At 47.5% G+C, this 19971-nt stretch overlaps 1 protein-coding gene and 2 long non-coding RNA genes across 4 annotated transcripts; 1 reads left to right on the forward strand and 2 right to left on the reverse strand.

The window, feature by feature from the left end:
• Positions 1-321: 321 nt before the first annotated feature.
• LOC308231897 lies at positions 322-7019 on the reverse strand. 2 transcript variants are annotated; one of them, XR_013958746.1, is made up of 3 exons: positions 6953-7019; positions 5867-6150; positions 322-1632 (listed from the first exon to the last, which is right to left on the reverse strand). It is a non-coding gene; the product is annotated as an uncharacterized lncRNA (long non-coding RNA). The 2 variants fall into 2 exon arrangements; XR_013958747.1 differs by having other exon boundaries at positions 5867-6147; positions 6944-6988.
• A 97-nt stretch (positions 7020-7116) lies between these two features.
• LOC308231676 (proline-serine-threonine phosphatase-interacting protein 2-like) lies at positions 7117-11644 on the forward strand (the record flags this gene model as incomplete). The annotated part of the gene is made up of 6 exons (XM_080637338.1): positions 7117-7182; positions 7901-8453; positions 9434-9540; positions 10221-10283; positions 11052-11097; positions 11493-11644. Exons 3-6 carry the CDS (start codon positions 9499-9501, stop codon positions 11642-11644), a joined length of 303 nt encoding a protein of 100 aa, XP_080493464.1. The 5' UTR covers positions 7117-7182; positions 7901-8453; positions 9434-9498.
• Positions 11645-12265: 621 nt separating this feature from the next.
• On the reverse strand, positions 12266-19796 carry LOC308232433. Its single transcript, XR_013958829.1, has 3 exons — positions 19683-19796; positions 18596-18751; positions 12266-14363 (listed from the first exon to the last, which is right to left on the reverse strand). It is a non-coding gene; the product is annotated as an uncharacterized lncRNA (long non-coding RNA).
• Between the last annotated feature and the right edge of the window lie 175 nt (positions 19797-19971).

The following is a 19971-nucleotide window of genomic DNA, read 5'->3' on the forward strand; positions in this document are numbered from 1 at the left end:
ATGGTGTAGTGCGAGGTGTCCCTGCCCATGGCAGGAGGCTTGGAACTAGATGATCTTAAGGTACATTCAAACCCTAACTGTTTTATGATTCTGTGATTCTATGGACAAGAACTGCAGAGGTTGCAGTTTTATCCCATCTCTGCTGCAAGCTTGCAAACAGCAAGTGATAACAAGGGCATATGTACATGTGGGATGAAAGGCTGTCTTTCAGACTTATGAAATTGAGCTATACCAGACAGCACCTTTCAAAAGATTTGGGCTTAAAGCTGCCTGGAAAAGGGATGGGCAGGAAAGAGAGAGAAGACAAACCAGTCAAGACACTTTGCTTTCATAGATCCCCAATGCTTTTTTATTGCTCCATAGTTGTGGGAGAGAAGTCAGCTGGGACTGCAGGACCATGGGGTACCTAGGGAACATGCAGTGCCTTCAGGAAGCTGGCTTTGTCTCCGCAGAGGTAGTGGTGTGCTGAGTGACCCCTTCCACATCGGTGCTGCAGACCTTCCTGAGCTTAAGGCTCACCTTTGAAATACCTGGGTGTGTAAAGGAATGACTTCTCTGGACGAGGTCTTTTCCAACCTAGTTGGTTCTATGATTCTATGACTCATGGTTACTGTGTTTCTTGCAGAAGACCAACATCACCTGTTCCTTGCTGTGGACAGAGATCTTTGTAGTGGGATGAGAAGATACCAGAATAGAGGAGACTTGCTATCTTCTTACAGGGCCGGTTTGTCTGTGTCGTTTCAGTTCTTTGAGACCCAGGAGTGTGAGCAGATCACCTATTTCCGCAATGCCCTCTGGCTTCGTGTCAGCCCACCATGACATGCCTTTGTATCAGGTCTCCATAAACCCCAGGCTGGCCTAACCTCTTGCCTTCCCACCAGCTCTGGGAGTGCAGCTGGGGAGCACAGAGCCAGGGCATTGGGAGTCCCAGAGCCACGCAGATCCTCAGCTCTATCTTTTCTGCTGTGTGGGAAGGCACCTCTACCCACCCCAACCAGCGTGCCAGAATTACTTGCTTTATGTTGCTTCTGGCTCCACAGAAAAACTCTGCTTTTGCTCTTCCCCATCAGATCACGAGCTTTAGCTGTCTAAAGGGAATGGTTTAGGCGAAGTCCGGTTCCCCCTGAAAGATCCTGGGAAGCTGGGCTCTGACCTTGGAGACAAGGTTTCACTAAGGAGAAGTTCTGATCAAAGCCCTGTATGTAGGCATTTCTGGAGGTTAAGGATGTCCAAGCTTGGGATCCAACCATTCTCTGCAGTTTGGGCCTTTCCCTGATTCAACAGCATGGGCTATATGATTCCCTGTGGCACATAGTGATGAAACTTGCTAAAATGCTTTGGTTGTTCGACAAATCATAGAATCATAGAATCAAGACATCTCTTTCAGCCTCATCCATCACTGCCTCCCATCCCTTTAACACAGGTGGCCAGTGTTTCTGTCGTGTGTAGAGTCTTGTAATGAGCTCTTCTCAAAAGCAGACCTAAGTTTTTTGTTCTCTCTGTTTCAGGTGAGCCTGATTATGGCATAGTTGACGGCTACATCACTAGATGCTGTTGATCCTGTTTGTAGGTTCTCCAGGCAGAAGACACTGTTGGTCTGGCCACTGTGGTGGTGTTTCCCGTTACTCCCAGCTGTGAGAGAAACAGTGTTGTTTTTGCGTAATTGGGCATGAGGCTTTACAATATTAATACTTTCCAATCTTAGAGCTTTAAGATCAATAGTAAGGCTTTGCAATAAGAAGAGTTTTCTCTTATTAAGGTCTGGGATTAAGTTCCTAAGGCAACGAAAGAAAGGGTTTGAGATATACTTACTTAAAAAGACATGCTCTCATGCTCTGTGGTTAAAGTCAGTGTCATTTCTAGATGAAAGATACACTCTGTGGTTAAAAAGAATACTATCTATGTACAACCTATGAAACTAAACCGGTGCAGGCTGGTGAAACAGTAAGTTGCGGGAAATATTTATACCCAGAGTATTATCTCCAACCATGCTGGGAATCACCTTGTCCTGGGTGGAGTGATGTTTGGTTTACAACTGCCTTTAATGGGTGGATCTCATCCAGTGCCTAGGGAAAATCGCTAGAAAGTAAAATTATGATGTTTAAAGGTCACATAGAACCTGACTGTGGGGGTTTAGAGTGTTGTCCCATAGCACTTGCTGTTGCAAGTGCTGGAGGGGAAGTAAGGCAAGTTCATGGCCTGGGGGCATATGTGACAGGAGGGGATTCAATTGCTAGGTTTAGAATAGTGGCTTGGGAGCCAAAGAGCAATGAATGTGGCCAGCCTGTGGACACTAGCATTTCTCCATCGGTGGGAACATGGACTCCACCAAAGAATCCTAAGATAGTAAGTGTAATTGCAGTTAAAGATTTGAAGTAGATGTTTGAAATAGAAACAGGATATAGGAATACAAATGCCTGGGTAGAATGGGTCAAATATACAGTGAAAATAGAATAGTTTTAGATATATTAGCTGAAAAAGGAGGAGTATGCATAATGCTAGGGAATACGTGTTGCACTTTTATTCCAAATAGTGCAGCACCAGAGGGAACCATAACCAGAGCCTTACAAGGCCTCACTACCTTGGCTGAAAATTCGAGAACAGATATTTCATTACAGGATGGTTAGAATCCTGGTTTGGAAAATGGAGAGGAATGGTGGTACCAGTTTTTACTTCTCTAATTGTAGTCGCAGGTGTATTAATAGCTATAAGGTGCTACATAATTCCGTATATAGGAAGACTTGTACAATTTCTTCTTGAAAAAACTTTGTCAAAGGAAATGCTCATGGGACCACCACCACCCTACTCTGATAAAATGCTTTAGAAAAAAAAAAAAAAAAAAGGAAAAAAGATGATTTGGATGACTTATCTTTATACCAAAACCGTGAAATTACGTTATCCAGACTGGAAGTGACATGTGGGGCAATTCTTTAAAGAAAGTACAAAACCCAAAACCAGTATAAATAAGAGAAAGAGGAATTGTGAGAGAAACAGTGTTGTTTTCACATAACTGGGGTTGGGGCTTTGTAGTAATAAGGCTTTCCAATCTTAGAGCTTTACGATCAATATTAAGGCTTTCCAATATTAAGAGTTTTCAATACTGGGGCTGGGGCTAAGATCCTAAGGGAAGAAAACAAAGGGTTTGAGGTCTAGTAAGTCAAAAAGACACACTCTGTGTTTAAAGCCAATATTATCTCTAGACGAAAGATTCACTCCGAGGTTAAAAAGAATACTCTCCATGTACAGCCTATGAAACTAAGCCAGCGCAGGCTGGTTAAACAGTAAGTTGGGGTACCACATGTTTGCCAAAGAGTTACAAAATTGAACCAGAAAAGGATTATGTGGTTAATAATGATGTGGTTAATAAATAAGAGGAAAGGGCGTACAAAGTCGAGTAAGGGGAGGTATAAACAGAGGGGGGACCGTCAGCATATAGATTACAAGCACTGAATAGGTTGTAAACCTTGGAGTACCCAACCTGTGGGGAAACAAGGGAGGGAACTTGTGGACGGGATAGGAAATGTAAATCATAGTTCTGCATTTGCTGTGTGTGTCTACTTTCTAGGACACCTGTTTTTGCAAAAACATTAATAAAGAGCTGTTTCACTGACGAGTCTACCTCGAGCTTAATTTTTTACCTAGAGACCATTTCTCACAGCAGCTGCACAGAGCTGAAGTGCTTCTCCGTTTCAGCAAAGTATTTGAGGACTCAGATAATTATTTGCACATTCAGAAAGTGCCTATTACAAATCTGTGCCTTTGATCAGCTAACTGCTTGGACAGATATCCCATCTTCACACTCGGGGGAAGAAAAGGAATCTAAGTGATGGACCCAGACGCAGAGGCTATCTGTGTCAGAAAAAGTTTTTGATTTGAAGTTCTTCCAATGTGCAGCCATCTGGAAGAGGCTGGAGATAACCAAGAAGTCATATGTCCTGAGAAATGTGCTGCACAAGGCTTTGGGGATGCAGGCTTATGTTTAGGGAACATATATCCCACTCAGGTCTCAGGTTAAGCTTTTCCCTGTTTCTAAAGTCCTTCATTAATGGTGATTAAACTTGTAATTTAGGTTTAATTTTGGCCATGTCTTTCAGGGAGCTCACTTAGAGGAGCACCAACAATACACTGCGTGTCTGGCTTAGCTGTAGATGTGCTCCAGATTGAACTGCTGATACTGGAAGCTGATTTGCATCTTGCCTGTTGTAGCAGTCCACAGCGCAGCTACTCAAGGAGAGGCTGTGCTGCCACAAACTTGCACCCTGCAGTGTTGCTGAGGATCTGGAGAAGTTGCTCAGCTCTTCAACCACCTGTCCAATGACGGGCTTGCAGATTTTTGGGTTCACGGTATAGCTCGTGCCCGCTAGACTCTGCACACCCTCATTTGATTAACTTCTGGTAAAGAAGTCCCTTGGACTTCTTGTGACTATATACCACTGGAAATAAACATAGTTATTAATGCTGGGTTCGAGCCCTGAAACTCCTTTTCTGACCATATCTCCTCAAAGTTCATGCTTTTTCTGTTACCATGTACATGATCATGGCTTTGATTCAGAAACTCATGTGCTGCAGGGCTGCTGGTTTCTCTCATATCCTCACGTGCAGCATTGCTTAAGAAGCTCCTCAGTGCCTTATGACACAGGGATGGAGGATAAGGAGACCAGCACACAGTTCAGCCATTTAAACCTGGTGCCAGGTGACTAATTTTGGAGCAACAGGAGCTGCTGATGTATGATATTCTTCAAGTTGAATCTGCGTGACTTTAGTGTATGTCTAAGCCAAACAGTCCCAGGAGATTTTACTGTATTTCCTGAAGCCATGAAGATGGCAGTGAACTTAAAGATCTCTCCTGCTGCATTACAACGGACTGTGCAAAGTGCACATGCCAAGGAATTGGCAGTCCATTTTCATTTCTGAAAGACCAAGTCTACAAATATTCTGCTGAAGGACCCTGCTGTACTTTTTCTTCTCACATATATATTTTAATATTAAGTTTTGAGACTTGCGTGGTGGCTATCTTTCTTCTAAAGGATGTCATATTCACTTTTTTGTCTAGGCTAGGGCTGGTACACCTTCAAAGCACCCTAGGATGTTCAGGTTCCTTCTCTTGGGAGGAAGCCTACAAGAGCATATACTTGCTCAGCCTTTACTTCCTACTTGCTCAATAGCACGACAGCTGTGAGACACCAAGACTTTAGCCTCCCCCTGGGCCCCTAGAGGCAGGCTGAGTTTCCTCACAGGCCTCTCTAGAGGGGTCTGTTCTCCTCTCAGACACCCACTCAGAAGTGAAGAGACTGAGAAGAGACCCTGATAATCAGCTGCAGAGCTCCTACCTTCCCCCCTAGGGACAGAGAGGCCACAGCTGCTTCAATAAGTCAGAATAAGTAGAGGGATTCAGATAGCATGTAAATCTTATGTCCCTTCCGATGCTGGGCACCCTGCCTTGAGGTAGAGTTAGAGCACTTCCTTCTTGGTCTGATGAGCTAATACATAAAGTATCACAAGAAAACAGCATTATTCATGAAGAAAGTTCACATGAGAACTTCTTGCTGCATTTCCAGTTACAGGCAGGGCCAGGCAGCTGGTGTAAGGGTCAGTAATTAGGCAGGAGTCACCCATAAACCCCCTGTTACCATGAGATGTCAAAGCTTATCCTGCAGCCACAGGGCTTGCGCAGTGCTGACCAGCCCTGTGCCTGCTCAGGGAATCACCAGCTCCAGAATGTGCAATGGGCTCCTGGTCAGGATCATCTCTGTCTTGACCCACTTCAGAATTTACCTTTCCCACAGGTGTTATAAATTACAGATGATGTTGATAACAAAGGGTCTTCTCAAGCTCAAAGTACAAGGCGTAAGAGAGTGAACATTACCTGTTTAACATCATTAGGTCCTTCAATTCAATGTCTTCTGCAAGGAGGGACTGAGCTCTGCAGGGTCTCATCCATGTGAGGACTGGTTGAAATCACTTCTGCTCCAGTGGGGCTTGGCCTCGGCTCCATCAGTGGCTCCCTGGGGCAGCTGAGCATTTGGGTAGGGAACAGAAGGGTCAGTGATGCCTGGTCTCTCAGGCTGAGCCTGGAGCCTCGCTGTGGCTGGAGATGCCTCAGGCACTGCAGGACAGGTTGCCCTACTCCAGTGGCATTTCCAGTTCCTGCTACAGCACAAGTAGAAAGAAGAGACATCAGACTTCCCAGCCTCAGTAGTAGGGGCTTGGTTTCTTACCTCACATTCCCTCTAGCAGCAGCTGGTCCTCCCAAAAGACTCTTATAGAGCCACCTGGCCTTCTCCCTGACTCCTATGAAGGAGCCTTTTCCTCCACCCCCCTCCACCCCTGCAGCATTATAAGAGAGCCTGGTCCCTCCACAGGTCTGTATAGGGGAATCTGGCCCCCTCCTAGGCTCCTATAGATGAGCCTTGCCTACCTTCCAGTCCTTTTAGGGGAGCTTGGCCTCCTCCCAGGCTTCTATGGAGCAGCCTGCCCCTCCTTACCCGCTGTGGGTCATTATATGACAGCTTGGTCACTCCACAGGTCCGTAGAAGGAAACTGGGCCTCCTCCAATGCTTCCATAGATGAGCCTTGCCTCCCTGGCCAGTCCTCATAGGGGGAGCCTGGCCACTCCCTTATAGAGAAGTTTGAACTCTTCCCCAGTTCCTAGAGATGATCCTGCCCTCCCATCCGGTCCTCAGTAGGGGAACCTATCTCCCTTCCAGGCTCCTATAGAGGAGCTTGGCCTCCCCACAGTACGTTATAAAGGATTCTGTTCCCCCACTGGCGCTTGTAGGAGGGCCGATCCTCATCTCAAACACTTATGGAGGGGCCTGGCCTCCCCACAGGATCCTAAGGAGTAGTTCTACCTCTCACCATGCCCTTATTAAGGAGGCTAGCTTTCCCCTATCTGAGCCTGTATCTGAGCCTACCCCAAGCCCGCTCCCCTCTGACACGAGACCTGCCTCACCCAGTCCTGGCGGCCATGCCCAGGCTCCCAGTTCTGTGTTCTGCGCAGGGTCCTTCCGTGCTCACGTAGCTGGCGCTCTGCTGACTGGAAGGGCGTGGATGTGGGCGGTGTCAGTCTCTCCCTGCTTCCGCCTGCAGTAGCCGTGGCCGCAGCATGGTGGTGCCGCAGAGCATGGCCATGGCGGAGGCTATGAGGGGGCCTCGCAAGCCGGCGCCAAGAGCAGGCCCAAGGTGCGGGGGGACGGCGGGGATAGGCTCCGGGTGAGATTCCCCCGGTCCTGGTCCTCGTCTGGGCTGGCTCTGCCGCCTCCAGGTTGTGGTGGCTCTGGTGAGCTTAGAGGTGCACGGAGGGGTCTGTGGGGTTGTTACACACCATGGGGGCATTCATCAGCACTTTGTCTCGTGTTTGGGACTATTCCTGAGTGGGTTTAAAGCGGCGGAGAGGGTGTCAGCTCTAGGCCATGTTTGTCTCCGTGTTTGTTTGTCTGCTGCTGGAAGCAGTTAGATCGGGGGGTGTGTGCCTATCTAAAAAGACACATCCCATCCCTGGCAGTGTTCAAGGCCAGGCTGGACAGGGCTGAGCGCAACCTGGTCTAGTGGAAGGTGTCCCTGCCTGGGTTTCAGTAGTTTGTGGAATGATCTGAACTGAACTGTCTTGCCTCAGAGCTGGGTCAAATTGGAAATGTTTCTCTTTATTGCCAAACCTCTTCCATGTTGTACACTGCACCACAGAGAGCGGTGCCAGTGAAGTCCTGGTTGTCAAAGCCCTTTGAGAATAAACTGGTGAATTAATTGACCTCTTCTGTAAAACAAGGGTCAGATCTAAGTGTCAGCTATGGCTGTGATTGCAGAACAAGTTTTATTTTGTGGCTGTGGTTCCATGATTTTAGTTGGTGGCAGGGCATGGCTGGAGCCACGCATGAAGTCAGAGCAGACTCTCCCCACACAGGGCAGGTTTTATCTTTTCTTCAACATGGACTTCGTTAGCACCGTGCTCGCTCCCTCCTAAGCTGACACCACTGATACTGCATGCAGCAACAAAGATGGTACTCCTGCAAAGTAAGTTGTTTTACATGTTTGGTGACAAATTGATCCTGCAAACTACTGTTTGAAGGCAGAATCTTGAATCCTTGAATACGTAGCTCTACTTCTATTTGAATACCTTAAGCTAAATGATCCTCGCTGTGACACATTCTTCTGAAGTAGGGTATTATCTCTATTTCCCAAGTCCATGTACAAGATTTGGGTGGTGGTGGGGTAGATGTGCAAATACATGTTCCTATATTATCAATCCTGTAACTGTGGGATCTTCCAGAGGTTCGTCTGCCCTGCAATGCATGTTTAACACTTGAATTTCTCAGACTTTTCTCGGCCCTGGCCAGGAGTTAGGGACTATACTGCAATGATTCTAGCACCTGAAAGGAGGATGTGAGGTGGGAGTCCATCTGCTGTCCCAAGTACCAAACGACAGGACAAGAGGAAACGACCTCAGGCTGCACCAGGTGAGGTTTAGTGAATATTAGGAACAATTTCTTCCCCAAGAGGGTTGTCAAGCACTGGAACAGGCTGCCCAGGGCAGTGGTGGAGTCACCATCCCTGGAGGTGTTTAGAAAAGGTGCAGATGTGGCACTTTGGGACACGGTTTAGTGGTGGATTTGGCAGCGTAGGGTAAATGGTTGGAGTTAATAATCTTAAAGGTCTTTTGCAGCCTAAATGATTCCACAGTTCTAGTCAGAGCATCTACAAGATGATGCTTTGGCCACCTTACATTGTCCGTCCCTTCATTTCCATGTACACATGGTGGGCAGCATCCCTACCCCGAGGGCTGGCACTCTGCTCTCCTGTGCTGAGTCCACTCTCTGCCGCAGCCACATTTGTCTGCTGCCCTGACCCTTGGTGAACCTCCCCAGCATGGCTCTGCTGTTGAAGCAGCTGGCTATTCATAGCTGTGTGTTTGAAACAGCTCTGGGGCTTGAATCGTGAACTACACTTTGCGTATGTCCATCGATGAGCTTGCTGGGGTGCTGTTTTGCAGTATCGCTGCTCACTTTCAGCAGGATGAGCCTGAGGGTTTTTTAGCATCTGTTTTTTTTGTGTGCTCCAACTTGACTGTGTGCTAACCTGGGACAACTCTTTGCTTCAGGTTGCTGTGTGTTGAAACCTGGCTGAATTCATCAGGGTGAGGGGCAGATGTGACTGTGCTTGCTTGAAGAACTTGTTGCTATCAGTTTTCTTACACTGAAAGGTGGCCCCTAGCAGGACTGACCCTTACATAGCTCATTCTGCTTAGATGCCGCTTCAGAAGTCCTGCTGCTTTTATATGTTCCTACAAAGATAGCTGTGCTGTGGGGTCAGTTTGATGTCAGCAACAGCAGTTAATTTGAGCAACAGAGTCTTTTCATATATGTGTGTGTGTATATATGTATGTATGTATATTTGTGTATATCTATCTATATTTCATGACACTTTCCTTTCTTTGCAGAGATAGACAGTGTGGGACAAAGTCACATCTAGGTGGCACAAACCCTTTGGGAAGAAGCAAAGAAAATGGAGGAATTCAGGGAAAAGCAAAAAATGCATCAGAAGAAGGTCAGCAGGGTGTTGATCCATCACCATCCTTGATGATGGATCCTGGCTCCTGGCTGGTGTCTCCCAGCATGCCCCAGCCCCTTGCATGCTCCCAGTGCCTGCCACTTCTGGGAAGTCCTGAGCTCCTTATTATATGTTGCAACCCTGCTGCTGAACCTCTGACTTCCTTCTTCTGACCACCACATCTTCTCCTTTGGGTGTCTTTTGGAGCCGGCTATCGCAGGGGCTCAGCTCCAGAGACACCAGCCTCAACCAGGAATGGTCTTAAGCCATATATACATATATCTCATATAGTGTTGCATGATGTCCATGGGGTTTTCTAAAATTGGCAAGCCTTTTAACCTCTTCTGGCTCGAGATTCCTTTGTCTGGAAAATGAGGGAAAACTGCTGGAAGTTTGGACCTAGCACAAGGGAGTGGGCTTCTCAATTTTCCTAGATTCTATGGAGATGATACAGTACTATATATTGGTGGATTTCATTTGTAGAGTTCCTTTGCATAGACAGGTGGAGGCTTATCTAGAAGTATAAAAGGTGGGTTTTGTGAAGATGCTTTAGGTGGACATAGGTCCTTAAGGCCATCTGAGTTTGGCCTGTGCCTCTTCCTTTCCTAAGCGACATGGTCCATCGTGAAGCTTTGATGGTCACTGATGTATTGACACTGGCTCTGTTGTCTTCACAGATAGAGCTGATAATGGAGGCGATTCACAAAACCAGGAATCTGCAGTACGACAAGACCATGGAGGTAAAGCAAACATGCTGCTCTTTCTTGCTACATGGTTCAACACTGCTAACACACGCACAGTGCTGGTGCAGTCTTAAGTACGAGAGTGTTCCTCTGCTGCAACTCCTGCAGACACTACATCAAGAGCTGCAGCAGAGGAAGACCGTCACATTTAAGTCTGCATAGCGTGCTGTGAAAAACTGAAGAGTACACCAGGGACATGGCTGGTAGCAGCCTTGCACAGTTGGACAAGAGTGATTTGGATGTCAAGGACTCGATTGCTATGAGCTTTTCATGCCAAATGAAGAGCAGCTGGTCTTGTGAGGTCAGTTTTACTCAAGCAGGAGGGCACTGGGGGCCTTGTGTGCTGTCCCCTGCTCTGCAGGCACCCTGTGGCCACCTCTTCACTTGGAGGCTGTTTTCCTCCAGAGCTACCTGCATGAGCTGTATTAGCAACTCATTGCTTGCTAACAGGCTCCTGTCCTGTTTGTTGGCTCTCCTAGGCCAAGCGCTTTTATGAGCACTGCTGCAGGCATAAGGATGAGGCAGAACAAGCTGTACCCCACAACACAAACGTGGTTACACAGAAGCAGCAGGAGAAGGTATAGAGAGGCGGGTTGCCTTGGGACAGGAGGAGGAAGGGTGTATATTCTTGAAGCTCTCCTGCCCCATAACTCTTCTCCTAGCTCTGGGTTTGGGGGTGAGATGGAACGGCTGGCAATGTTCTCTAGCTGGGCTTCAATATAGTTGGCTCTCCTGTAGCTTTCTTCTCTTTCCCATTTTTGGCAGCTGTTCCTTAATCTGGCTTGCACGAAATCATCTCTGGAAGACTCTGGTGAGTGTGGAAATGCACGGTTTGGAGGGTGAGGAGAGTGTTTCCTGGGGCAGGGGGTTGTGAAGTCATGTCATGGCTCTTGAGTGAGCTCCAGCTCTTGGGTCGGGGCTGGCTCCTCAGGAACTCATGCCCAACATACCAGAGGTGGAGCTCACTTGAGAGCCATGCCATGGCTTCACACCCCATTTCCTGCTTCTCACCATTTCCCTGTAGCATGACCCTCCACCTTGCTGCACAGCTCTGCATTTCCTTGCAGTGCACATCGATAGCTGAGCTCACACGTTACTGCTGCTTTCCTCCTGACGTCCCTGCCAATTCAGGTTTCATGTACTGCCTTCTAGCAAAGGGTCTTTTTAATCACTGTTAATCAGATGAGAGTGTGATTTCTCTCAAAGGCAGGAGTTACCAGCAGAGCGTTACCACAGTGGAAAAGATCCGGGAAGAACAGCAGACAGAGCAAGTCAAGGCACGTGACATAAAAGCTCACAGACACCTTCACGTGGCAGTGTGGTCCTCTGGATGTCCACTCCTGGCTGCAGAGGTCTAGGATGGCACAGATCTGCCTTCTCTCTGTTGCCCTGGCAGTGATGCAGCAGGACGTGTTGCAGCTAACCCTGTGTGTGTCTTCGGCTTGCCTTTTGCATTTAAGGCACCAGTACTTCAAGGTTTCCACTCTTTTTTTGTTTTTATTTTTCCTTCCACTACCTTTTCAAATTAACAGAATCAAAGCAGTGACATTTTTGCCCATTAACTTGCTAGCGCATTTGGTGTGGCCATTATCCTGAACATCCATGGTCACCTCTGGGTGCTCAGTGACTTAAGGCCAGTGTGTCCCACAGCCACGACACCACCTAGCAGACTCTGAGACTCTGAATGATGTTAAATGAGTTTGCAGAAGGCGGCGCTGGCACACTGGGGATGCAAGCTGGCTGAATCAGTCTCCATGTGACCCCAGTGTGCCAGCAGACCTTCACTATATATCCTACGTGGTAGCATGGGAAACACTCTGACCAGATGTATCAGTCTAAAGCAGACTGTCTCGTAGCAAAATGGTCTACCCAGGGCCAGCAAGTGCTAGGGACGTCAGAGCTGGTGGCAAGAGGACCATGATGCTGGCCTGCTGCTGACCTGTGTCTTGCAGCTGTCTGTGATGTGTAACCAAGGGTTGAAAGAGGTGATGCGGCTCCTCTACTCTATTCTCCTGAGACCTCACTTGGAGTACTGCATACAGTTCTGGTGTCCTCATCGTAAAAAAAACGTGCAGCTGTTGGGGCTAGTCCAGAGGAGGGCCACGAGGATGACAAGGGGGCTGGAGCACCTCTCATATGAATGCAGGCTGAGAAAGTTGCGGCTGTTCATCCTTGGAGAAGAGAAGGCTGCATGGAGACCTCCTAGCAGCTTCCAGTATCTGAAAGGGGCCTACAGGGATGCTGGGGAGGGGACTCTTCATTAGGGACTGTAGTGATAGGACAAGTGGTAATGGCTTCAAACTTAATAAGGGGAAGATTAGGTTAGATATAAGGAAGAAGTTCTCTACTGTGAAGGTGGTGAGGCACTGGAATGGGTTGCCCAAGGAAGTTGTGAATGCTCCGTCCCTGGCAGCGTCCAAGGCCAGGTTGAATGCAGTCTCACGTGGCATGGTGTAGTGCGAGGTGTCCCTGCCCATGGCAGGAGGCTTGGAACTAAATGATCTTCAGGTACTTTCCAACCCTAACTATTTCATGATTCTGAGATTCTATGGACAGGAACTGCAGAGATTGAGGTTTTATCCCATGTCTGCTGCAAGCTTGCAAACAGTAAGTGATAACAAGTACATATGTACATGTGGGATGAAAGGCTGTCTTTCAGGCTCATGAAATTGAGCTATACCAGACAGCACCTTTCAAAAGACTTGGGCTTAAAGCTGCTTGGAAAAGGGCAGGAAAGAGAGAGAAGACAAACCAGTCAAGACACTTTGCTTTCATAGATCCCCAATGCTTTTTTATTGCTCCATAGTTGTGGGAGAGAAGTCAGCTGGGACTGCAGGACCATGGGGTACCTAGGGAACATGCAGTGCCTTCAGGAAGCTGGCTTTGTCTCCGCAGAGGTAGTGGTGTGCTGAGTGACCCCTTCCACATCGGTGCTGCAGACCTTCCTGAGCTTAAGGCTCACCTTTGAAATACCTGGGTGTGTAAAGGAATGACTTCTCTGGACGAGGTCTTTTCCAACCTAGTTGGTTCTATGATTCTATGACTCATGGTTACTGTGTTTCTTGCAGAAGACCAACGTCACCTGTTCCTTGCTGTGGACAGAGATCTTTGTAGTGGGATGAGATCAGAATAAAGGAGATTTGCTCTCTTCTGACAGATATTAGGGCTGTTTTGTCTGTGTCGTTTCAGTACTTTGAGACCCAGGAGTGCGAGCGGATCACCTATTTCCGCAATGCCCTCTGGCTTCATGTCAGCCCACCATGACATGCCTTTGTATCAGGTCTCCATAAAGCCCAGGCTGGCCTAACCTCTTGCCTTCCCACCAGCTCTGGGAGTGCAGCTGGGGAGCACAGAGCCAGGGCATTGGGAGTCCCAGAGCCACGCAGATCCTCAGCTCTATCTTTTCTGCTGTGTGGGAAGGCACCTCTACCCACCCCAACCAGCGTGCCAGAATTACTTGCTTTATGTTGCTTCTGGCTCCACAGAAAAACTCTGCTTTTGCTCTTCCCCATCAGATCACGAGCTTTAGCTGTCTAAAGGGAATGGTTTAGGCGAAGTCCGGTTCCCCCTGAAAGATCCTGGGAAGCTGGGCTCTGACCTTGGAGACAAGGTTTCACTAAGGAGAAGTTCTGATCAAAGCCCTGTATGTAGGCATTTCTGGAGGTTAAGGATGTCCAAGCTTGGGATCCAACCATTCTCTGCAGTTTGGGCCTTTCCCTGATTCAACAGCATGGGCTATATGATTCCCTGTGGCACATAGTGATGAAACTTGCTAAAATGCTTTGGTTGTTCGACAAATCATAGAATCATAGAATCAAGACATCTCTTTCAGCCTCATCCACCACTGCCTCCCATCCCTTTAACACATGTGGCCAGTGTTTCTGTCGTGTGTAGAGTCTTGTAATGAGCTCTTCTCAAAAGCAGACCTAAGTTTTTTGTTCTCTCTGTTTCAGGTGAGCCTGATTATGGCATAGTTGACGGCTACATCACTAGATGCTGTTGATCCTGTTTGTAGGTTCTCCAGGCAGAAGACACTGTTGGTCTGGCCACTGTGGTGGTGTTTCCCGTTACTCCCAGCTGTGAGAGAAACAGTGTTGTTTTTGCGTAATTGGGCATGAGGCTTTACAATATTAATACTTTCCAATCTTAGAGCTTTAAGATCAATAGTAAGGCTTTGCAATAAGAAGAGTTTTCTCTTATTAAGGTCTGGGATTAAGTTCCTAAGGCAACGAAAGAAAGGGTTTGAGATATACTTACTTAAAAAGACATGCTCTCATGCTCTGTGGTTAAAGTCAGTGTCATTTCTAGATGAAAGATACACTCTGTGGTTAAAAAGAATACTATCTATGTACAACCTATGAAACTAAACCGGTGCAGGCTGGTGAAACAGTAAGTTGCGGGAAATATTTATACCCAGAGTATTATCTCCAACCATGCTGGGAATCACCTTGTCCTGGGTGGAGTGATGTTTGGTTTACAACTGCCTTTAATGGGTGGATCTCATCCAGTGCCTAGGGAAAATCGCTAGAAAGTAAAATTATGATGTTTAAAGGTCACATAGAACCTGACTGTGGGGGTTTAGAGTGTTGTCCCATAGCACTTGCTGTTGCAAGTGCTGGAGGGGAAGTAAGGCAAGTTCATGGCCTGGGGGCATATGTGACAGGAGGGGATTCAATTGCTAAGTTTAGAATAGTGGCTTGGGAGCCAAAGAGCAATGAATGTGGCCAGCCTGTGGACACTAGCATTTCTCCATCGGTGGGAACATGGACTCCACCAAAGAATCCTAAGATAGTAAGTGTAATTGCAGTTAAAGATTTGAAGTAGATGTTTGAAATAGAAACAGGATATAGGAATACAAATGCCTGGGTAGAATGGGTCAAATATACAGTGAAAATAGAATAGTTTTAGATATATTAGCTGAAAAAGGAGGAGTATGCATAATGCTAGGGAATACGTGTTGCACTTTTATTCCAAATAGTGCAGCACCAGAGGGAACCATAACCAGAGCCTTACAAGGCCTCACTACCTTGGCTGAAAATTCGAGAACAGATATTTCATTACAGGATGGTTAGAATCCTGGTTTGGAAAATGGAGAGGAATGGTGGTACCAGTTTTTACTTCTCTAATTGTAGTCGCAGGTGTATTAATAGCTATAAGGTGCTACATAATTCCGTATATAGGAAGACTTGTACAATTTCTTCTTGAAAAAACTTTGTCAAAGGAAATGCTCATGGGACCACCACCACCCTACTCTGATAAAATGCTTTAGAAAAAAAAAAAAAAAAAAGGAAAAAAGATGATTTGGATGACTTATCTTTATACCAAAACCGTGAAATTACGTTATCCAGACTGGAAGTGACATGTGGGGCAATTCTTTAAAGAAAGTACAAAACCCAAAACCAGTATAAATAAGAGAAAGAGGAATTGTGAGAGAAACAGTGTTGTTTTCACATAACTGGGGTTGGGGCTTTGTAGTAATAAGGCTTTCCAATCTTAGAGCTTTACGATCAATATTAAGGCTTTCCAATATTAAGAGTTTTCAATACTGGGGCTGGGGCTAAGATCCTAAGGGAAGAAAACAAAGGGTTTGAGGTCTAGTAAGTCAAAAAGACACACTCTGTGTTTAAAGCCAATATTATCTCTAGACGAAAGATTCACTCCGAGGTTAAAAAGAATACTCTCCATGTACAGCCTATGAAACTAAGCCAGCGCAGGCTGGTTAAACAGTAAGTTGGGGTACCACATGTTTGCCAAAGAGTTACAAAATTGAACCAGAAAAGGATTATGTGGTTAATAATGATGTGGTTAATAAATAAGAGGAAAGGGCGTACAAAGTCGAGTAAGGGGAGGTATAAACAGAGGGGGGACCGTCAGCATATAGATTACAAGCACTGAATAGGTTGTAAACCTTGGAGTACCCAACCTGTGGGGAAACAAGGGAGGGAACTTGTGGACGGGATAGGAAATGTAAATCATAGTTCTGCATTTGCTGTGTGTGTCTACTTTCTAGGACACCTGTTTTTGCAAAAACATTAATAAAGAGCTGTTTCACTGACGAGTCTACCTCGAGCTTAATTTTTTACCTAGAGACCATTTCTCACAGCAGCTGCACAGAGCTGAAGTGCTTCTCCGTTTCAGCAAAGTATTTGAGGACTCAGATAATTATTTGCACATTCAGAAAGTGCCTATTACAAATCTGTGCCTTTGATCAGCTAACTGCTTGGACAGATATCCCATCTTCACACTCGGGGGAAGAAAAGGAATCTAAGTGATGGACCCAGACGCAGAGGCTATCTGTGTCAGAAAAAGTTTTTGATTTGAAGTTCTTCCAATGTGCAGCCATCTGGAAGAGGCTGGAGATAGCCAAGAAGTCATCCGTCCTAAGAAAAGTGCTGCACAAGGCTTTGGGAAACTGGGTTATGTTTACGGCATGTACATCCCTCTCAGATCTCCGGTTAAGCTTTTCCCTGTTTCTAAAGTCCTTCATTAATGGTGATTAAACTTGTAATTTAGGTTTAATTTTGGCCACGTCTTTCAGGGAGCTCACTTAGAGGAGCACCAACAATACACTGCGTGTCTGGCTTAGCTGTAGATGTGCTCCAGGCTTAAGTGCTGATACTGGAAGCTGATTTGCATCTTGCCTGTTGTAGCAGTCCACAGCGCAGCTACTCAAGGAGAGGCTGTGCTGCCACAAACCTGCACCCTGCAGTGTTGCTGAGGATCTGGAGAAGCTGGTCAGCTCTTCAACCACCTCTCCAATGAGAAGCTTGCAGATTTTTAGGTTCATGGTATAGCTCGTGCCTGCTAGACTCTGCACACACTCATTTGATTAACTTCTGGTATAGAAGTCCCTTGGACATGTTGTAAATATGTACCACTGGAAACAAACATAGTTATTAATGCTGGGTTCGAGCCCTGAAACTCCTTTTCTGACCATATCTCCTCAACGTTCATACTTTTTCTGTTACCATGTACATGATCATGGCTTTGATTCAGAAACTCATGTGCTGCAGGGCTGCTGGTTTCTCTCATATCCTCACGTGCAGCATTGCTTAAGAAGCTCCTCAGTGCCTTATGACACAGGGATGGAGGATAAGGAGACCAGCACACAGTTCAGCCATTTAAACCTGGTGCCAGGTGACTAATTTTGGAGCAATGGGAGTTGCTGATGTATGATATTCTTCAAGTTGAATCTGCGTGACTTCAGTGCATGTCTAAGCCAAACAGTTCCTGGAGATTTTACTGTATTTCCTGGAGCCGAGAAGATGGCAGTGAGCTTAAAGATCTCTCCTGCTGCATTACAATGGACTGTGCAAAGTGCACATGCCAAGGAATTGGCAGTCCATTTTCATTTCTGAAAGACCAAGTCTACAAATATTCTGCTGAAGGACCCTGCTGTACTTTTTCTTCTCACATATATATTTTAATATTAAGTTTTGAGACTTGCGTGGTGGCTATCTTTCTTCTAAAGGATGTCATACTCACTTTTTTGTCTAGGCTAGGGCTGGTACACCTTCAAAGCACCCTAGGATGTTCAGGTTCCTTCTCTTGGGAGGAAGCCTACAAGAGCATATACTTGCTCAGCCTTTACTTCCTACTTGCTCAATAGCACGACAGCTGTGAGACACCAAGACTTTAGCCTCCCCCTGGGCCCCTAGAGGCAGGCTGAGTTTCCTCACAGGCCTCTCTAGAGGGGTCTGTTCTCCTCTCAGACACCCACTCAGAAGTGAAGAGACTGAGAAGAGACCCTGATAATCAGCTGCAGAGCTCCTACCTTCCCCCCTAGGGACAGAGAGGCCACAGCTGCTTCAATAAGTCAGAATAAGTAGAGGGATTCAGATAGCATGTAAATCTTATGTCCCTTCCGATGCTGGGCACCCTGCCTTGAGGTAGAGTTAGAGCACTTCCTTCTTGGTCTGATGAGCTAATACATAAAGCATCAAAAGTAAACAGCATTATTCATGAAGAAAGTTCACATGAGAACTTCTTGCTGCATTTCCAGATAGAGGCAGGGCCAGGAAGCTGGTTTAAAGGTCAGCATCAGGCAGGAGCCGCCCATAAAACCCCTGTTACCATGAGATGTCCAAGCTCCTCCTGCAGCCACAGGGTTTGCGTAGTGCTGACCAGCACTGTGCCTGCTCAGGGAATCACCAGCTCCAGAATGTGCAATGGACTCCTGGTCAGCATCATCTCTGTCTTGACCCACTTCACAATTTACCTTTCCCACAGGTGTTATAAATTACAGATGATGTTGACAACAAAGGGTTTTCTCAAGCCAAAAGTACAAGGCCTAAGACAGTGGACGTTACCTGTTCAAGATCATTACGTCCTTGACTTCAATGTCTTCTACAAGGAGAGACTGAGCTCTGCAGGGTCTCATCCATGTGGGGACTGGTTGAAATCACTTCTGCTCCAGTGGGGCTTGGCCTCGGCTCCATCAGTGGCTCCCTGGGGCAGCTGAGCACCTGGGTAGGGATCGGAAGGGTCAGTGATGCCTGGTCTCTCAGGCTGAGCCTGGACTCCTGCTGCGGCTAGAAGTGTGTCCGGCACTGCAGGACAGGCTGCTGCGTACCGGTGGCACTTCCAGGTCCTGCTATGGTGCAAGTAGAAAGAAGAGACCTCACACTCCCCATCCTCAGTAGCAGGGGCTTGGTTTCTTACCTCGCATTCCCTCTAGCAGCAGCTTCACCTCTCCAAAGACCCTTATAGAGCCACCTATCCTTGTCACAGACTCCTATGGAGGAGCCCCCTTCCCCAGCCTCCTATGACCCCGGGGCATTATAAGAGAGCCTGGCCCCTCCACAGGTCCCTATAGGGGAACCGGGCCTCCTTCTAGGCTCCTATAGATGAGCCTTGCCTACCTTCCAGTCCTTTTAGGGGAGCTTGGTCTCCTCCCAGGCTCCTATGGAGCAGCCTGCTCCTCCCTACCCCCCCACAGGGCATTATATGACAGCTTGGTCACTCCACAGGTCCGTAGAGGGGAACCTGGCCTCCTCCAATGCTTCCATAGATGGGCCTTGCCTCCCTGGCCAGTCCTCATAGGGGGAGCCTGGCCACTCCCTTATAGAGAGGTTTGGATTCTTCCCCTGTTCCTAGAGATGATCCTGGCCTGCCATCCGGTCCTCAGTAGGGCAACTTAGCTCCCTTCCAGGCTCCTATAGAGGAGCTTGGCCTCCCCACAGTACGTTATAAAGGATTCTGTTCCCCCACTGGCGCTTGTAGGAGGGCCGATCCTCATCTCAAACACTTATGGAGGGGCCTGGCCTCCCCACAGGATCCTAAGGAGTAGTTCTACCTCTCACCATGCCCTTATTAAGGAGGCTAGCTTTCCCCTATCTGAGCCTGTATCTGAGCCTACCCCAAGCCCGCTCCCCTCTGACACGAGACCTGCCTCACCCAGTCCTGGCGGCCATGCCCAGGCTCCCAGTTCTGTGTTCTGCGCAGGGTCCTTCCGTGCTCACGTAGCTGGCGCTCTGCTGACTGGAAGGGCGTGGATGTGGGCAGTGTCAGTCTCTCCCTGCTTCCGCCTGCAGTAGCCGTGGCCGCAGCATGGTGGTGCCGCAGAGCATGGCCATGGCGGAGGCTATGAGGGGGCCTCGCAAGCCGGCGCCAAGAGCAGGCCCAAGGTGCGGGGGGACGGCGGGGATAAGCTCCGGGTGAGATTCCCCCGGTCCTGGTCCTCGTC

This window comes from Psittacula echo, assembly GCF_963264785.1.
Source record: "Psittacula echo genome assembly, chromosome: Z".
Classification (NCBI taxonomy): domain Eukaryota; kingdom Metazoa; phylum Chordata; class Aves; order Psittaciformes; family Psittacidae; genus Psittacula; species Psittacula echo.